The sequence below is a fragment of the Bos taurus genome, chromosome 11 (assembly GCF_002263795.3).
Source record: "Bos taurus isolate L1 Dominette 01449 registration number 42190680 breed Hereford chromosome 11, ARS-UCD2.0, whole genome shotgun sequence".
In the NCBI taxonomy this organism is placed as follows: domain Eukaryota; kingdom Metazoa; phylum Chordata; class Mammalia; order Artiodactyla; family Bovidae; genus Bos; species Bos taurus.
In genome coordinates, this window is record NC_037338.1 from 48,790,697 (window position 1) to 48,811,190 (window position 20,494).

Consider the following 20,494-nt stretch of genomic DNA (forward strand, 5'->3'; position numbering starts at 1 on the left):
CAATGGAAAAGACCCTGATGCTGGGAAAGATTGAGGGCAGGAGAAGGGGATGACAGAGGATGAGATGATTGGATGGCGTCACCAACTCAATGGACATGAGTTTGAGCAAACTCTGGGAGGTGGTGAAGGGCAGGGAAGGCTGGCATGCCACGGTCCATGGGGTCTCAAAAGGGTTGCACACAACTTAGCGACTGAACAACAACAAAGATGAAAGGCCTTATACTAAAATCAGCTTTGTGGGAGGAGGTGTCCTGTCAGGAGGACATGACCAATGGCATATTGATATTGCTAAAGAGCAAGAAAGTGTGAACAGTGGTTATCTTTGAAGAGTAAAATTACTTGTGGTTTTCATTCTCTTCTATATTTTCTATATTCCCCCCCACAGTAAGCATATCACTTGTGCAGTTTTTCATGCTTCCTTTAGAAATAGTTGAAGATCTTTAAAAAAAATTTTTATAAAAGTGGCACACGCTCGTTGTAACATGAATAGCAGTTAAGACATGTAAAGGTCCAGGTGGTGATCTTTCTCTTCTTCCATGTCCCCCTGCCCTGAGGATCCCACAGAGCAGCTCAGTAAGGATCTAAATACCTTTGTCCTCGTGTGTATAAACACATAGAGTTGGATTGGATTTAAAATCACCTCATCCTGTCACCTTAGATGGCCTTCTCTGGGGGCTCAGATGATAAAAAAATCTGCCTGCAATGCAGGATACCTGGGTTTGATCCCTAGGCTAGGAAGATCCTGGAGAAGGGAATGGCTGCCCACTCCGGTATTCTTGCCTGGAGAATTCCATGAACAGAGAAGCCTGTGTGCTACTGTCCATGGGTCACAAAGAGTCAGACATGACTGAGCAACTGACACTAATACATCACCTTAGATGGCACCTGGATGGTTTTTCTTTTACTGAAATACATTATTGTCATTTTTTCAAGACTGGTATACATTTAAATCATCCTTTTTTAAAGGATCCCTGGCAGTCCCTGTTGACTCAGCTTCCACTTCTGGGGACCTGGGTTCAATCCCTGGTTGGGAAATTAAGATCCTGCATGCTCCATGGCCTGAGCGCCCCCTCACCAAATCCTTTTTCATCATTACATAATATTCCATAGTACATACTATGATTTATCTACCAATGCCCCTTCTTTGGGGCAGCCAGGTTTTTCCCTGTTTTTGCCACTGTTAACACCGGTGCATAAACATCATTCATAGAACCTTGCATTGGCACCTTTTTCATTCTGAAAGCCCAAAGGAAATGAGTTTTTAATGTTCTAAAATGTGCTGTGAAACTGCTTTCCCAAAAGACCATGGCAATTTAAACTTGTTATTAATTTTTAAGTGCCATAAAATATTTTCCAGGAGCATTTAACTGGGAATCAAGAACCCTGAGTTTCAGTCCTGGCTCTGCAGGATGAGGTTGGGCAAGTATTTCTGAAATGTGGAATTCACATTTGGACTAACGTACTCAGATGTGGCTGACTACATACTCAGAAGTCTGCCAAATCCTTTCAAGCCCAGGAATTTTATGGCTATGTGTAGACCTGCTGTCTTAAGATGTGTCCATTTCTTTTTTCAGGTTAATTCTCTGGGGAATTCAAACTCCAAAAAGGTTGTGCATGTCTGAAGAAGACAGATATTACTGGACAGGGGCCTGTAGCATCATTGACTTATCCCTCCCCTGGAGGAGGAAATGGCAACCCACTCCAATATTCTCGCCTAGAGAATTCTGTGAACAGAGGAGACAGGCGGGCTATAGTCCATGGGGTCACGAAGAGTTGGACATGGCTTAGCAACTAAACAACAGCAATAGTCTGAGCCCAGAACTAGGACAGGACTCTGCTAGGTTAGCAGCTATTTCTCAGAAAACCTTAAGGCGTCTGTCTCGTAAACCAAAGAACCCTAACCATGCCAGTTTGAACCCTAACATGCCTGGTTCTTGAATTTGGATTCGGTAGTAGGGGCCTGTTTCCTCTGCAAAGTGGCATTTTGGGATTCCCGGGTGGCTCAGTAGTAAAGAATCCGCCGGCCATTGCCAAGAGACCTGGGTTTGGTCCCTGGGAAGATCCCCCGCAGAAGGAAATGCAACCCACTCCAGTATCCTTGCCTAGAAAATCCAATGGACAGAGGAGTCTGGAGGGCTGCAGTCTATGGGGTCACAAAAGGGTTGGACACGACATAGTAACTGAGCACGCACACACACTCTGAGTCCCAGAGGGGCTTAGTAGTTATTTCTCATAGATTTCTAGGGTTTCACTCTGGACTGAAAGTTCCCCTTTTATTGAGTAAAACATGAAAGAGACAGAAGCCCAGGGCGAGGTGAGCCCTTGGCATTATAGCAGTGATGCCAGAGTGGCCACTGCTCAGCCCGTCCTCTGCTCTGCCGCAGGTGTGCCGGCATGTGAAGAACGGGGACATTCTCCTCCTGAACCGGCAGCCCACCCTGCACAGGCCCTCCATCCAGGCGCATCGCGCCCGCGTCCTCCCCGAGGAGAAAGTCCTGCGGCTCCACTATGCCAACTGCAAGGCCTACAACGCCGACTTCGATGGAGATGAGATGAACGCCCACTTTCCCCAGAGTGAACTGGGCCGGGCCGAGGCCTACGTCCTGGCCTGCACCGATCAGCAGTACCTTGTTCCCAAGGTAGGTCTGACCTTGAGGCTGTTCCATGATCTTCACCGGCTTCCAACTTGGCAGTTCAGGTCAGGGCCCCAGGCAGCTCCTGGAGTCAGCATGGTCTGTTAAGCAGGAGCATTTGGAGCAGAGGGTCTTAGATTCTTCCGGGTGGGGTCTTCAGCCCCCTAGTTGCTTAGAGATAGGAGGTTTCTCTCTTGTTGCCTCTTAAGATGTCAGGAGAGAAGTTGTAACAGTCATCCCAGGAAGCCGAGTTCAGTACCTGCATCTTAGGTCTTGTCTTCCAGCCTGTTTGGATTCTACAATATATCAGCCTCTGGCAAACCTTAGCACCCCACCTATGAGGATCCCCATTGTCCTCAGATGACTTTGATCCTTTAAGATAAGGGTTTTAAGAGACAACTTAACCCCCAGGGTTTGATCCCTGGGTCAGGAAGATCCCCTGGAGAAGGAAATGGCAACTCAGTCCAGTATTCTTGCCTGGAAAAGTCCATGAACAGAGGATCCTAGCGGGCTCTAGTCCATGGGGTCACAAAGAGTCAGACACAACTGAGTGACTAACATAATCCTGAGGGTCCAGATGAAATTCCCTGCAGCCCATGAGGAATCTCTACTGTGAATCCCTTCTTTTATAAACCGTTTGTGTCATAGCGATTCACAAATTACACACCATTCATTTGGGTTGTAATGTGGGGGTAGTAATAAAACAATAAAGAACCATGGCTCCCATTTACCAAGCACTTTTTCAAGGCTAGACACCATACGTAGCACCTTGGAGGCCTCTCCTTTTCTCCTCCCCACAGTCCTTGGAGTAGGTGCTATTAATAGCCATAATCACATGTGAAGAAATGGTGTAACATGTCCAAGGACACAGAGCTGGAATGGAAGAGGGTGGGGAGGAGGGGCCAGGAGCTCCCAGATCTTTGTGGCTTTTCTTCCTTTCCCTGGCGTGGGCCCTGCCACCCTTCCACAGAAGAGACAGAGACATCTGCACCCAGTAAGCATAGAGGCTGCTTAGAGATTGTCCCCTATCAGTTAGTGACCTCTCCTCCTGGGAATTTCTCTTCCCCTATCCCACCTGGAGAACCAGGCAGGTGACCAGAATCCCAGCATTCCAGCCTCTTTTCCTACCAGACACACCAGTGTGGCTTCCTGTAGATCCAGTTAGTTGAACATAACTTTCTTTCCCTTTTCTGCCCACCTTGGCTGGCTATTGATTAGTGAAGGGGCTGACCGTAAGCAGGAGGGGTTAAGGGGCCCACTCAGGTCCCCAAGAAATTAGAAGAAATAGTTTGATTAATTTTTACTAACGGGTTTCCTGATGGTCCAGTGGTTAAGACTCCGAGCTTCTACTGCAGGAGGTATGGGTTTGATCTCTGGTTGGGGAACTAAGATCCTGTATGCCTTGTGGTGCAGCCAAAAAGAAAAACATTAAACAAAAATTTTTTACATTAATAGTTTAGAAGAAATAATTATAAGGAAATTGACTAATTTGAAAATTGGCCTTTTATGTTTTCATGTAAATTACGTCAGTTGTAGCTGTGATGGTGGTGGCAATAAAAGCTACTTTGTCCTGAGCACTCCGTGTGCCTCAGGTACCACTCTGAGCAGTCTGCAACATTCTGGCTTAGTCCTCACCACAGCCTTAGGCGGCAGGTGCAGTTTTCAGGTGAGGAAACACAGGTGAGTGACTTGTCAGCCAGTGAAGAAGCTGGGACTCGAACCTAGCACCTTTGACCCCGCCAAGCTTGTGTGCTCAGCCTCCTGTGTTCTTAGTCCTCCTTGACAGGTGAGGCTGGGCCTGGGTGAGGGTCTGTGGAAAGAAGTGACTAACAGGACTGTGCCAGTTGTCTAGCCTGCTAGAGAGAATGTCACATTTTATCACGGTGGACACTACCAGTAAACAGCAGATGGTTAATTTTTTTTGCTGGCAGAGTGACCTCTGGACATTAGCCTCATGAAGAGTTGGGGTGCTCTGAAGTGCTTAGGCCAGTGAACTTGAGTATTCACTAGACCAATGTAGACTTGATTTTCATTGAATAAGATGGAATAGGTGACTTCATTGCTCATTGCGTACACTGTGTCCTGCAAAGGGCTGGCCTATTTAATTTCAGATGTGCCTCATCACATGCTCACCTGCCTGTGAGTATAGGGTCAGAGATAGAACAAAAATAAAGTCTCATCAATAAATTAATTTCTTAAAAAGTAAAAAATGGGACTTCTCTGGTGTTCCGGTGATTAAGACTCTGAACTTCCCCTGCAGGGGGCAAGGGTTTTATCCCTGGTCTGGGAACTAAGATCCCACATGCCACCTGTGCAGTTAAAAAAAAAAAGAAAAGAAAAATCAGGAAAAAAAAGGTAAGAAACAAAAACAAGACAATTCTCGGAGATGACCTGAGAATTCACTTTACTTTCAGACACCTTCTTTTGTCAGCGGTAAAGAGCTTTTGATTCTTGATAAATGTTGTGTAAGCCCTTAGTGTAAGTGCCAAGAGGAGAAATCCTATTTTTGGTGATAGTTATAAAAATGAAGGGCTTTCCAGGTGGCGCTAGTGGTAAAGAACACACCTGCCAATACAGGAGACGTAAAAGATGTGCGATTGATCCCTGTGTAGGGAAGATCCCCTCAAGGAGGGCATGGCAACTCACTCCAGTATTCTTGCCTGGGAAATCCCAAGGACAGAGAAGCCTAGTGGGCTACAGTCCCTAGGACCACAAAGAGTTGGACACGACTGAAGTGACTTAACACACACACACACCTACACGCATAAAAATGAAGCATGTACTTTGATGGCAAAGTCCTGAGATGGCGAGAGTCAGTTTTCTTAATCCAGGAAAGCCATTTTTTGTTAATTTTTCTTGATGTATTTTATTTCCCTATTGTTTTCTTTTCTCTTTGTTCATTGTCCCATTTCTTCTCTATTTTTTAGGTTTCTTTTCCTTGACTAACCATAGTCCCCAATTTAAGTACATTTTATTGTTAGTTTTATGTATTTAATAGAGTTGTTTGTTGTCTTCTTAAAATAGATGAAGGGAACTTGATCTATTTCCTTTCCAAGAAAACAGTTACACTTTTTCATTTATATGTTTCTTTGTGGATTCTTCCTTTTTTCCCTTCTGTTTGTTTTATCTATTAAGGGCCACTGCTTCATGGAAAGTTTTTTTAACAAGGCTTGAGACGTACTTTCCTGACTTTGACTTACTCAGCTAGAAAATTCAAGTCACAGAATACCCTAATTCTCTAAGAATCCTGACCAAAGACATCTATTGTAATGTCGTTTTGCTGTGATGTTAAGTGGAATAGGATAGCTGACAATTATGTGGGTTTTTGATCAAGAGATAGTCTTTCTGATCCTAAGCAGATTTAGAAAATTCAGCATTATAAGTAGACCCTTAGTAAATTGCTTTAATCAGCACTCCTCCCTAGAATTCATGCTTATTGCATTGAAAGCAGTTTAGCCATATAGGTAATTTTCTAGTCATGGAAAACTCTAGACAGAAAGAGAAGGCACTGACTAGATCCTGTAACTTGTAATTATGTTCTTTAAAGGAAAAAAAAAAAAGGCAAAATCTATATCTGCCCCCAAAGACTGTTATTGCTTAGTAGCTCAGTCATTTCTGACTCTTTGGGACCTCATGGGCTGTAGCCTGCTAGGCCCCTCTGTCCATGGGATTTTCCAGGCAAGAATACTGGAGTGGGTTGCAATCTCCTTGCCTAAGGATCCTTCCAACCCAGGGATCAATGCATGTCTCCTGCATTGCAGGCAGATTCTTTAACCACTGAGTCACCAGGGAAGCCCCCAAAGAGCTGTGGGATGAGTCAAATGCTTAATACTCTTTTCAGTTTTTCCCCTAAGCAAAATGAGACCTTGCCTTTGGAACAAGTTGCAGAGTATAATTTTTTGTCTGTGTTCATAACTCAAGGCCTTCATAAGAAGGGCTGCGTGCCCCATATGATCTCGCCCTCTGTCTGCAACACCTATCTGGCTCCTCGGTAATAATTATCTCTGAGTTTACATAAAGCCCATTGCCACGGTATTTAGACTGTTTGACAAGCATCCTTTTTAGCCTTTAAATTAGTGCGTGTGGCTAAATTCCTGGCACTTCTCCATGGCTGCACTTTAGAGTTCCTTAGTTATGCAATACAGCCATAATATTGGACAGTATTTAACAAATAAGCAAATGATAACAATCTTTAGACCCAAGATTTTTCTCTAGTTCCTATAAACAGGGAAAAGTCAGTAAAAACGCCTTCTTAATAAATGTCAGTGGGCAAGTCTATTTTTACCTTAGTGTGCCTTATGTTGCCATGACTGCAGACCTGGCAGATAGGGTTCAGGAGACTGGGGATCAGAAAAGATGAATGTATCCATCCAAACTGGGGCTGTTATAAAAGCCCTTGGCTTTGGGTTTTTTTGGGGGTTTTTTGGCCCTATTGAAGTTCTTGTGGGGTCTTAGTTCCCTGACAAGGGACTGAACTTGGGACCATGGCAATGGAAGGGCCGAGTCCTAGCCACTGGACCACCAGGGAACTCTCTAAAAGCCCATGTTTTGGCATCTGGTGGATAACACCCTACCATGAATACATGCAAGATCGTGAAGACACACTGACATCAAGCACCCTTTCCTTCTGCAGTCACGTACGTCAAAGCCCCACCTCCACCCATGACTCACTCAAGGAACCTCTCCCCAAACCCCCAGGTCTCTGCGTTGGCTGAGTCCAGGTCAGTCCGCAGGCCAAACTGACGTACTGTCCATGCCCCCAGAGAGACCATTCCTGACTGTCCCCTCCTATCCCAAATCTATGTGATGACCCATCCCATTCTTTTCCTCCACAGGCGTTTAAAATTCTTTGTAATAATGTATCTCTCCAGTCATTTGTTCACCGTCTAGCTCTTCCTCATTGTGAGGGATCTGTGTGTTTTAGCCACTAAAACAGACTGAAGGTTGGTCTCATCCAGTGCCTCGGCATACAGTAGGCTCTCCATAAATATTTGTTGAATGGGTGACTGATTTAGAGGAGAACCAGGCCAGAAATGTGTGAAAAACACCAAAGCATAAAACCAAAATATAAAAACAAGAACACAGCCAACAGCAGCCAGACTGAATTTATGCGTAAATGCCAGAAATATGCCGAAGTTAACGAGAAGCAGATGGGATTAGGGAGAGAAGGCCAGGGGGCCTGCAGGAGTTTGAAGCACTTTTGGTATAGAACAGTGGGCAAAAGGCGAAGGTGGGAGCCGGTCAGGAAGCCCTGGTCACGTGCTCTGGGAGCTCTCAAGATGGGAGGCCCAAGCACTGGCTAGGTGGCCATGACTGGACAACATGGGGATGTAAGGAGGGCTGTTGCTAGTGGGTGGCTCCCAAGCACAGGACTAAGAATTAGAATGTGCCTTCTGGTTTTTTTTTGTTTTTTTTTTTTTAAATTTGTCCTTCTCTTACCTGTTTTGGTTTGTAGGATGGCCAGCCATTGGCGGGGCTGATCCAAGATCACATGGTTTCAGGAGCAAACATGACCATTCGAGGCTGCTTTTTCAACCGGGAGCAGTATATGGAGCTGGTGTTCCGAGGACTCACAGACAAAGTGGGGCGTGTGAAGCTCTTTCCTCCTGCCATCCTGAAGCCCTTTCCTCTGTGGACAGGAAAGCAGGTAATTAGGGGCAAACAAATGGTGGATATTTATTAAAAAAAAAAGGAAACTGGCCACTCAGTAAAAAGGTTTTGTTCCCAGGAGAGTCCAGGCCAGAAACAGAAATGACAAATCAAACAATATCTCTTTGATAGAGTTTCGGGTGTGGATGGTTTCAAAGGAGGGTCTACAACTACATATTTTCTGTCCTTTGCTTCTAACTGAAACTTCTAACTTAACACTGACCTCATCGTCTAGATATGGTGGTAATAGGCAGTGGTGCTGATGGTAGCAGTAGTTATGTTTGTTGGGAGTGCTTCAAATATGTTAGATTACTTAACCCTCACAACCACCCTGTGATGCAGACACTATCATTATCACCATTTATCACCATTATCACCAGATGAGGATAACGAGGTTTGGAGAAGTTGTTACTTAGGAGGTAGAGTTGAGATTCAAACTCAGGACTTTCTGACACCCAGAGCATCATATTATACTTAATCAATTATGTGATCTTGGTTCAGTGGGCCTCAGTTCATTATTTACAAAGCAAAAGTGTTCAGGTTGATGAGCTCTAGGTCTCACCCGCCTCTGCAGTTCTTTAAATCCATGGACCTGGTATTTGACTGGTTTTCTTATTAAGCCAACTTGTATTTCTGGGATAAACCTTACTTGGTTATGAGATAGTATTTGCTAAATTTTTGTTCAGAAGTTTTTGCATCAGTGTACATGAGGAATTTTGATGGATGGTTTTCTTTTCTTGTCATGCATTTACCTGGTTTTGCTATTGGGGTTAACATTGGCTTCATAGAAACATTGGCTTCTTCAGTTTTCTGTAAGAGTTTGTACAATACGGATATTATTTTTTCCTTAAGTGTTTGGTAGAATTCACCAATGTAGTCATCTGGACCTAGAATTTTCTCTTTCAGTTCAGTTCAGTTGCTCAGTCGTGTCTGACTTTTTGCGACCCCATGAACCACAGCACACCAGGTCTCCCTGTCTATCACTAACTCCTGGAGTCCACCCAAACCCATGTCCATTGAGTCAGTGATGCCATCCAACAATCTCATCCTCTGTCATCCTCTTCTCCTCCCGTCCTCAATCTTGCCCAGCATCAGGGTCTTTTCCAATGAGTCAGCTCTTTGCATCAGGTGGCCAAAATATTGCAGTTTTAGCTTCAACATTAGTCCTTCCAATGAACACCCAGGACTGATCTCCTTTAGGATGGACTGGTTCTCCTTGCAGTCCAAGGGACTCTGAAGAGTCTTCTCCAACACCACAGTTCAAAAGCATCAATTCTTCGGTGCTCAGCTTTCTTCACAGTCCAACTCTCCTATGCATACATGACCACTGGAAAAACCATAGCCTTGACTAGACGGACCTTTGTTGGCAAAGTAATGTCTCTGCTTTTGAATATGCTGTCTAGGTTGGTCATAACTTTCCTTCCAAGGAGTAAGTGTCATTTAATTTCATGGCTGCAGTCACCATCTGCAGTGATTTTGGAGCCCAGAAAAATAGTCAGCCACTGTTTCCTCTGTTTCCCCATCTATTTGCCATGAAGTGATGGGACCAGAGTTTTCTGAATGTTGAGCTTTAAGCCAGCTTTTTCACTCTCCTCTTTCACTTTCATCAAGAGGCTCTTTAGTTCCTCTTCACTTTCTGCCATAAGGGTGGTGTTATCTGCATATCTGAGGTTATTGATATTTCTCCTGGCATCTTGATTCCAGCTGGTGCTTCTCCAGCCAGCGTTTCTCATGATGTTTTCTCTTTAGGAAGGCTATTTTTAACTAAAATTTCTGTTTTTCTAATTACATGTAGGGCTGTTTAGTTCATCTCTTCTTGGATGAGCTTTACTGCTTTGTTTTTTTCTAGGAATTTGTCCTTTTCATCTAAATTGTTGGATTTATAGGCATGAAATTATTCATCATACTCTTTTATGTTCCTTTACTGTCTGTGGAACCTGAAAGTGGTCCCCTCTCTCATTCCTGATAGTGATAATTTATGTCTTCTCTCTTTTTCCTGATCAGTTTGCTCTGAGTTTTATTCTCAAAGAACCGGCTTTTATTGACTTTCTCTATTTTTCTGTTTCTGTTCCATTTATTTCACTTTCATCTTTTTTATTTCCTTTCTTCTGCTTACTTTGGGTTTGATTTGCCTTTCTTTTTCTAGTTACTTAAGGTTGGAACTGAAGTCAGTAATTTGAGACTTTTTTCCTGTTTTAATATTGGCATTTTATATATAAAATTTCCACTGAATATATTGTATTTTTATTCACTTCAAAAGACTTGCTCAATGCCTTTTTTATTTCTTTTTTTAACCTCTGAGATACATAGAAATCTTTGATTTAGTTTCCAAATATTTAAGAATTTTCCAGATATGTATACTATTGATTGCAATTTTAATTCCACAGTGGCCAGAAAACATACCTTGAATAACTTGAATCCTTTTCAAATTACTGAGATTTGTTTTGTGGCTTCAAAGATAGTCTGTATTGGGAAATGATCTGTGTGTCCTTAAAAATCACAAGTATTCTGCTGTGTTGGATGAAGTGCTCTATAAATGTCAGTTAGGTTCAAGTCTGAAGAACAGTGGATGGAAGTTCATGACCTTGTACAGGAGGTGGTGATCAAAACCATCCCCAAGAAAAAGAAATGCAAAAAGGCAAAATGCCTGTCTGAGGACGCCTTACTAGTAGCTGAGAAAAGAAGAGAAGCAAAAGGCAAAGGAGAAAAGGAAAGATACACCCATCTGAATGCAGAGTTCCAAAGAATAGCAAGGAGAGATAAAAAAGCCTTCTTAAGTGAACAATAAAAGAAATAGAGGAAAACAATAGAATGGGAGAAACTAGAGATCTCTTCAAGAAAATTAGAGATACCAAGGGAACATTTCCTGCAAAGGTGGGCACAATTAAGGACAGAAATGGTGTGGACCTAACAGAAGCAGAAGATATTAAGAAGAGGTGGCAAGAATACACAGAACTACAAAAAAGATCTTATTGATCCAGGCAACCGTGATGGTGTGATCACTCACCTAGACCCAGACATACTGGAGTGTGAAGTCAAGTGAACCTTAGGACGCATCACTACGAACAAAGGTAGTGGAGGTGATGGAATTCCAGCTGAGCTATTTCAGATCCTAAAAGATGACACTGTGAAAGTGCCGCACTCAATATGCCAGCAAATACAAGAAACTCAGCAGTGGCCACAGGACTGGAAAAGATCAGTTTTCATTCCAATCCCAAAGAAGAGAAATGCCAAAAAATGTTCAAACTACTGCACAATTGCACTCATTTCACATGCTAGCAAAGTAATGCTCAAAATTCCCAAAGCCTGGCTTCAGTAGTACGTGAACCGTGAACTTCCAGATGTTCAAGCTGGATTTAGAAAAGGCAGAGGATCCAGAGATCAAATTGCCAACATCCATTGAATCATAGAAAAAACAAGGGAGTTCCAGAAAAACATCTGCTTTATTCACTATCCAAAGCCTTTGTGTGAATCACAAAAAATCTGAAAATTCTTAAAAGAGATGGGAATACCAGTCCACTTTACCTGCCTCATGAGAACCTGTATGAAGGTCAAGAAGCAACAGTTAGAACTGGACATGGAACAATGGACTGGTTCCAAATTGGGAAAGGAGATGTCAAGGCTGTATATAGTCACCCTGCTTACTTAACTTACATGCAGAGTACATCATGCAAAATGCCAGGCTGGATGAAGCACAAGATGGAATCAAGATTGCTGGGAGAAATATCAATAACCTCAGATATGCAGATGACACCACCCTTATTTCAGAAAGGGAAGAGGAACTAAAGAGCCTCTTGATGAAGGTGAAAGAGGAGAGTGAAAAAGCTGGCTTAAAACTCAACATTCAAAAAATGAAGATCATGGCATCCGGTCCCATCACTTCATGGCAACTAAAGAGGAAACATTGGAAACAGTGAGAGACTTTATTTTCTTGGGCTCAAAATCACTGCAGGTTGTGACTGCAGCCATAAAATTAAAAGATGGTTTCTGTTTGGAAGAAAAGCTATGACCACCCTAGACAGCATATTAAAAAGCAGAGACATTACTTTGCCAACAAAGGTCCGTCTAGTCAAAGCTACAGTTTTTCCAGTAGTCACGTATGGATGTGAGAGTTGGACGATAAAGAAATCTGAGAGCCAAAGAATTGATGCTTTTGAACTGTGGTATTGGAGAACTCTTGAGAGTCCCTTGGACTGCAAGGAGATCAAACCAGTCAATCCTAAAGGATATCAACCCTGAATATTAATTAGAAGGACCGATGCTGAAGCTGAAGCATTAATGTTTTGGCCACCTGATGTGAAGACCTGACTCATTGGAGAGGACCCTGATGCTGGGAAAGACTGAGGGCAGGAGAAGGGGACAACAGAGGATAAAGATGGTCAATTACTGACTCAGTGGACCTGAATTTGAGCAAGATCCCAGAGTCGATGATGGACAGGGAAGCCTGACGTGCTGCAGTCCATGGGGTCACAGAGTTGGACAAGACTGAGTGACTGAACAACAGCAAAACAAGGTTCAAGTCTACTATATCCTTGCTGTTCTCTGTCCTTCATTTCCTAATGTCCATTGTATTGAAACCACTGTTTCATATTCGTGTCTGCTTTTGTTATTGTTATTTCTGGTGGATGTGAAATCAGGTCACCATGGCTCTATCCTGACCAGAAACAGAAGTTGATTTAACAGAATAGTAGGGGAATTTTGCAGTTTAAGATTAAAATCTGTAATTATGGATAGTCTGGTTCAGGAATTGGTAAGCTTTTGTTATAAAAGCCAGATAGAAAATATTTTAGGCTTTGTTGGCCATACGATCTGTAAATTACAGCTGCTCAGTTCTGCCATGATAATGTGAAAGCAGACATAGACAGGGCTTTGGAATGAGCCTGACTGTGATTCATTTCAGCTTCTTTTTTACAAAAACAGATGGTGGGCCACGTTTGGTCTATAGGCTGTAGTTTGCTACCCCTAATTTAGTTGGATATATGTGTTTGTCCAGGCTTCCCTGGTGGCTCAGTGGTAAAGAAATCCACCCGCCAATGTAGGAGATGTGGGTTTGACCCCTGGGTTGGGAAGATCCCCTGGAGGAGGGCATGGCAACCCACTTCAGTATTCTTGCCTGGAGAATCCCATGGACAGAGGAGCCTGGCCGGCTATAGTCCATGGGGTCATGAAAAAGTTGTACACAGCTTAGTGACTAAACTTAGTGACTAAACATCAACAACATTTATTTGTCCACTTATTATTCCTGTTTATAATTTTTTATTGTTTCTTTTTTATGTATGTTTGTTTTGTAAGCCATCTCAACTTATCTTAGAAATAAAGGGATTTTAAGTGTTAAGTAAACTAAGATCATGGCATCCAGTCCCATCACTTCATGGCAAATAGATGGGCAAACAGTGGAAACAGTAGCTGACTTTATTTTTCTGGGCTGCAAAATCACTACAGATGGTGATTGCAGCCATGAAATTAAAAGACGCCTACTCCTTGGAAGGAAAGCTATGACCAACCTAGACAGCATATTGAAGAGCAGAGACATTACTTTGCCAACAAAGATCCGTCTAGTCAAGGCTGTGGTTTTTCCAGTGGTCATGTATGGATGTGAGAGTTGGACTGTAAAGAAAGCTGAGTGCCGAAGAATTGATGCTTTTGAACTGTGGTGTTGGAGCAGACTCTTGAGAGTCCCTTGGACTGCAAGGAGATACAACCAGTCAGTCCATCCTAAAGGAGATCAGTCCTGGGTGTTCATTGGTAGGACTGATGTTGAAGCTGAAACTGTAATACTTTGGCCACCTGATGTGAAGAGCTGACTCATTTGAAAAGACCCTAATGCTGGGCAAGATTGAGGATGGGAGGAGAAGGGGACGACAGAGGATGAGATTGTTGGATGGCATCACCGACTCATTGGACATGGGTTTGGATAAACTCTGGGAGTTGGTGATGGACAGGGAGGCCTGGCGTTCATGGGGTCGCAAAGAGTAGGACACGACTGAGTGACTGAACTGAACTGAACCATCCAGAATTTATTAGAATTTTGTTTAAACGTAAGCAGTGTGTTCAAAATAGAACCAAATAGTAGACAAAGACTACATAACTAGAGCTACAGATACGTTCATCCACCTCAGTCTGAGAATCCAGCCAAAGGAAATCATCTGAAATGTAGTATTGATAAAAGCTACTTGAAAAAAGCAGTCCATGACATGATGGTTTATAGTGGTGGAATATTAGAAAAACCTAGATACTCAGCACTGGGGCTGTGTAAATTGTGGGACGTTTATTAAGATATTGCTCTGTGCTGTGCTTAGTCACTCAGTCGTGTCCGACTCTTTGCAACCCCATGGACTGTAGCTCGCCAGGTTCCTCTGTCCATGGGGATTCTTCAGGCAAGAATACAGGCGTGGGTTGCCATGCCCTCTTCCAGGGGATCTTCCAAATGCAGGGATTGAACACAGGTTTCCCACATGCAGGCGGATTCTTTACTGTCTGAGCCACCAGGGAAGCTTTGTGTAGTTTAAAATAGTGGCTTTAAAGCATTGTGTGACAGTCTGGAAAATTTTCAACGTAATGTTGAAAGAAGAAATAGACTACACAGTTCTATGCATAATAACAGAACCATGTTAAAAATGTATATGAGCAAAAATTTGATACAAAAAAGATCAAAATGATAGAATAATTTGGTTTGTGTTAGGAATAATTTAACATTCCTGGGCTCTGCTTACTGTATAACCAAGTAAAATTAGAAAATAGGCCCAGATTTTATTTATGTCACAGTTGAGATTTTTCCGGGTTTCTTGAAAGGTTGGTACAGGCTGTTATTTCTGTACAAGTAGGTGAAAGAAGGGAACAGTTATTGCACTGCATAAGAATTTGTTAGTGACCCAGTCTAATTCTACAGAGGAAAGCCATGTTTTGGATCAGGAGATAAGGAACTTAGCTTGGGAAATTTATTTGTACTGCCTTAAAAAGTTAAGTCTTAGACTGTTTTTCCAGGACATTTCATACAGCCTCTTGAGTGGTTTTCTTATATTATGTGACTAAACCATTATATACTTGTTCACTTTACCATTAATGGATGTTTGGGTTATCTTCAGTCAACTTCATTTGGCTGTTACAAATAGAGCTGCTATGAACATTTTTGTATATGTCTCTTATTGAACATATGTATGCATTTTCATGGGTAAATACCAGGGAATCAAACTGCTGAGTCATAAAATCTACCTTCACCTATAATAGATAATTGAGTAAACAGTTTTCCAAAGTGATTGTAGCAGTTTACACCTCCATCAGCAGGGCAGGAGAGTTATGGTTGCTCCTTATTCTCAGCAGTACTTGCCTGCCAATGCAAGAGAAGTAAGAGACGTTGGTTCGATCCATGGGTTGGGAAGATCCCCTGGAGGAGGACATGGCAACCCACTCTAGTGTTCTTGCCTGGAGAATCCCATGGACAGAGGAGCCTGGTGGGCTACAGTCCATAGCGTCACACAGAGTCAGACCCAACTGAAGCGACTTAGCATGCCCAGTAACGAATGAGTTTGAGCACCTCTTTATATCCTTATGGCCATGGGATCTCACCTTTTGTGAAGTTCCTGTTCAAGGCTTTTGCCTTTTTTCAATCCTATGCCATTCTCTTATTAATAGATAAGAGTTTTAGAAGTCTATCCTTGTGTAGGTCCATTACCAGGTTATAGATATTACAAATACCTTCTACTTGATGGCTAGCCTTTTTGCCCTTTCACTTAATGCTGTTTTCTAATGATCAGAAGTTCTTTATTTTATGTAATATAATTCACCAGGCTTTGCCTTTTATGGCTGCTGCTGCTGCTAAGTCGCTTCAGTCGTGTCCGACTCTGTGCAACCCCATAGCTGGCAGCCCAACAGGCTCCCCCGTCCCTGGGATTCTCCAGGCAAGAACACTGGAGTGGGTTGCCATTTCCTTCTCCAGCCTTTTATGGCTAGTCCTGTATAAAAATTATTTGCCTGCCTCAAGGTTATTAAGATATTTCCCTGTATCTCTGTTAGCAGTTTTATTGTTTTACCATTCATGTTTAGGTCTACTTCTGCCCAGAGTTGGTTTTTGTGGGTGTGTTGATGTGAGGTAGGGGTCAGGATTCATTTTTTTCCTGTAGGACTATCCCGTTGATGTGACGTAATTGATAAGAAGATGTTTGCTTTTCCTCTGCTCTTTGGTATCTCTTGTGTCCTAAATCAACTAATTGCATACATGTAGGTCTACTGGCTTCATTTCAGTTCCTTTGGTTGTTTGATTCCATTGCACCGATACTACACTCTTAATTATTGTAGCTTTATAATAAGTTTTGATTTTTGATAGAGACTATACTATACTACATTGTTTTTCATGACTGTCTTGAATATTCTTGGCCCCATGAATTTCCATATAAATTTCAAAGCCATCTTGTACATTTCTGCCAAAAAATAGCTACAAAGAGTTTTGTTGGAATTACATTGCAGCTACAGATCACTTTAGGGAGAATGGACATATTTCCAGTACTGAATATTCCATTCTTTCAGTGACATAGAAGTCTTGTTTATCTTTCGTTAGATTCATTCCTAGATATTGCTATTATAGATGATTTTATTTATTGAATTTCCTATTTGTTTATGGTTAGTATATAAAAATACAAGTAATTTTGTGTATTGTCCTTGTACTCCACAACCTTGCTGATTTCATTTATTAACTATAGAAGTGTAATGTAAGTTTTTATTTAAAGAGATAGTAATATCAAAGGAAAAAGGAAAAATTTCTTCTGTCTCCAATTCCATTGTTCATCTTCTCTGTGCATACTCTCACAGAGAAGAAATAAAAATGAAATCATGTACCTACTCAGGGGAACCATGAACCATGATTAAATTTGATAGTCAATTTTGAGTTTGTATTTAAGAATGCTTCTTTATCCATGTTATTCTGTTGCCTGAGACATGAATTTTCCTTATCCGTAGGTATGTGAACCTCAGTTTTAACTGAGCTGTAAGATGGCTTACTTTAAATGAGCTGTCAGATCCTCCAAAGGGAATGCCATTATTTCCATTATTTTAAGAAATCCCATTATTTCAGGCCATTTGAACCACCCTAACATACTTCAGATATAGCAAGAAGTTTATTTAACTCTTTTCATGTGCTGGGGTGATACAATGTTTCTTGTAATTGCTTTGTGACATACTTAGTTCACTTAATGATCTGTGGGCTTCTCAGATGTCACAGTGATCAAAGAATCTGCCTGCCAATGCAGGAGATGTGGGTTCGACCCCTGGATCCGGAAGATCCCCTGCAGTAAGAAATGGCAACCCCTCTAGTATTCTTGCCTGGAAAATTCTATGGACAGAGGATCCTGGCAGGCTATAGTCCTTGGGGTCACAAAGAGTCAGACATGACTGAGTAGGCATGTTATGATAATAGTCTATTGTAGGGTTCATTCTCTGCACATGTGGATTGACTTCACTCTTCTTAACCCATTCTGTGTTGTACCCGGTAATATGGATATTCTCTAGTTGATTTAACTGTCCCTCTAATGGCAAATATTTAATGAGTGTTCAGTTATTTTCCTGTTTGGCCATGCCATGCAACTTGTGGGATCTTAGTTCCCTGAGAATATTGTGGATGGTCTATTATTCCTAGCATAGTTTATGACCAGAAAGTAAATTATACACTTCTACAATATCAGTGCAGGAGGAGACCCAGAATCTTGTCTGCCACCCTTGTTTGTTTGTTTTTTTAATTGAAATATAATTCATACCATAAACTTTACCATTTTTAGTAAGTGTGTAATTCAGTGCTTATTTTTAGTATATTCTCTGTGGTGCAACCATTTCTACTGTCTAATTCAAAAATATTTCCATAATCCCCAAAAGAAACTCTGTTCCTGTTAGCATTCAGCCTTAATTCCACCCTCCCCCATCCCCTGGCAGTCACTTTCTGTCCCTATTGATTTTCCTGTTTGAGACATTTCATAAAAATGTCTTGTCTCTTTTAGTTAACATAATAGTTTCAAGATTCATCCATGTTGTAGCATAAACAGTACCTCATTTCTTTTCATAGCTGAATAATATTCAATTGTATGGATATTCCACATGTTATTCACTTGTCAGTTGACAAATGGATAATTTGGCTTGTTTCCACTTTTTGGCTGTTACAAATAAGGCTGTAATGAATATTCATGCATAACTGGTGCATGAAACTGATGCACTCATTTATATGAACATGTACTTTCAATTCTCTTGAATATATAGCTAAGAGAGAAGTCACTGAGTCATATGGGAATTCTGTGTTTAACTTTTTTGAGGAACTACCAAACTGTTTTCCAAGGCAGCTTACAATTTTACATCCCCACCAACAGGACATGAGGGTTCCAATTTCTCCATATTCACCAACATTTATTTTTCTTTTGTTTTTAAAATAACCATCTTAGGGGAGTTCTTTGGCAGTGCAATGATTAGGACTTGGCACTTTCACTGCCAGGGCTTGAGTTTGAACCCTGGTCAGGGATCTAAGATCTTATAAGCAAGTGGCACAGCCAAATAATAATAATAATAAAATAAAATAACCATCTTGTGAAGTAGTCTTTCATTATGGTTTTCATTTGCCTTTCCCTAATGATTAGTATAAGTTAAATAAGCAGGTGACAATATACAGCCTTGACGAACTCCTTTTCCTATTTGGAACCAGTCTGTTGTTCCATGTCCAATTCTAACTGTTGATTCCTGACCTGCATACAGGTTTCTCAAGAGGCAGGTCAGGTGGGCTGGTATTCCCATCTCTTTCAGAATTTTCCACAGTTTATTGTGACCCACACAGTCAAAGGCTTTGGCATAGTCGATAAAGCAGAAATAGATGTTTTTCTGGAACTCTCTTGCTTTTTCCATGATCCAGCAGATGTTGGCAATTTGATCACCCTTATGCCAGAAAGTGAAGAGGAACTAAAAAGCCTCTTGATGAAAGTGAAAGTGGAGAGTGAAAAAGTTGGCTTAAAGCTCAACATTCAGAAAACAAAGATCATGGCATCTGGTCCCATCACTTCATGGGAAATAGATGGGGAAACAGTGTCAGACTTTATTTTTCTGGGCTCCAAAATCACTGCAGATGGTGATTGCAGCCATGAAATTAAAAGACGCTTACTCCTTGGAAGGAAAGTTATAACCAACCCAGACAGCATATTAAAAAGCAGAGACATTATTTTGCCAACAAAGGTCCGTCTAGTGAAGGCTATGGTTTTTCCAGTGATCATGTATGGATGTGAGAGTTGGACTGTGAAGAAGGCTGAGCGCTGAAGAATTGATGCTTTTGAACTGTGGTGTTGGAGAAGACTGTTGAGAGTCCTTGGACTGCAAGGAGATCCAGCCAGTTCATCCTAAAGGAGTTCAGTCCTGGGTGTTCATTGGAAGGACTGATGCTGAAGCTGAAACTCCAATACTTTGGCCACCTCATGTGAAGAGTTGACTCATTGGAAAAGATCCTGATGCTGGGAGGGATTGGGGGGCAGGAGGAGAAGGGGATGACAGAGGATGAGATGGCTGGATGGCATCACTGACTCGATGGATGTGAGTTTGAGTAAACTCTGGGAGTTGGTGATGGACAGGGAGGCCTGGCGTGCTGCGATTCATGGGGTCGCAAAGAGTCAGACATGACTGAGTGACTGAACTGAACTGAACTGAGCTGAATGATTAATAATATTGAGCAGCTTTTCATGTGCTTACTGGCCATTTGTAATATCTTCTTTGGAGATATGTCTATTTATGCCCTTTGCCCACTTATTCATTGGGTTATTTGTCTTTTTATTGTTAAATTCTAACATTTCTTTGTATATTCTGGCTACCAGATCTGTCTCACATATATGATAACACAGGTATTTTCTCCCATTGTATGGGTTCTTTTTTTCTTTCTTGACAGTGTCCTCTGACACATAATTTTTAAAAATTTTTATGAAATCCTATTTATCAACTTTTTTTTTGTTCCTTGTACTTTTGGTGTTATATCTTAGAAACGTTTGCCAATTCCAAGGTCACACAGATTTACAGCTGTGTTTCCAACTAAGAGTTTTATGGTTTTCTCCCTGACATTTATGTCTTTGATACATTTTCAGTTAATTTTTCTGTGTATTATGAGATAGGGGTCCACCTTTATTCTTTTGTTGGTAGATATGCAGTTGTCTCAGCATCATTTGTTAATAAAACTATTCTTTTCCCATTGAATGTTCTTAGCACTC

The 20,494-nt window shown here is 41.7% G+C and overlaps 1 protein-coding gene across 1 annotated transcript in view; it reads left to right on the forward strand.

Annotated features, from left to right (window-relative positions):
- POLR1A (RNA polymerase I subunit A) overlaps window positions 1–20,494 on the forward strand; it is an 84,228-nt gene that overhangs the window by 31,276 nt on the left and 32,458 nt on the right. Inside the window, exons 13-14 of the mRNA NM_001192876.2 lie at window positions 2,385–2,639; window positions 8,089–8,280. Of these exons, the coding sequence (NP_001179805.1) occupies window positions 2,385–2,639; window positions 8,089–8,280 (447 nt within the window). The remainder of the gene's footprint in view (window positions 1–2,384; window positions 2,640–8,088; window positions 8,281–20,494) is intronic.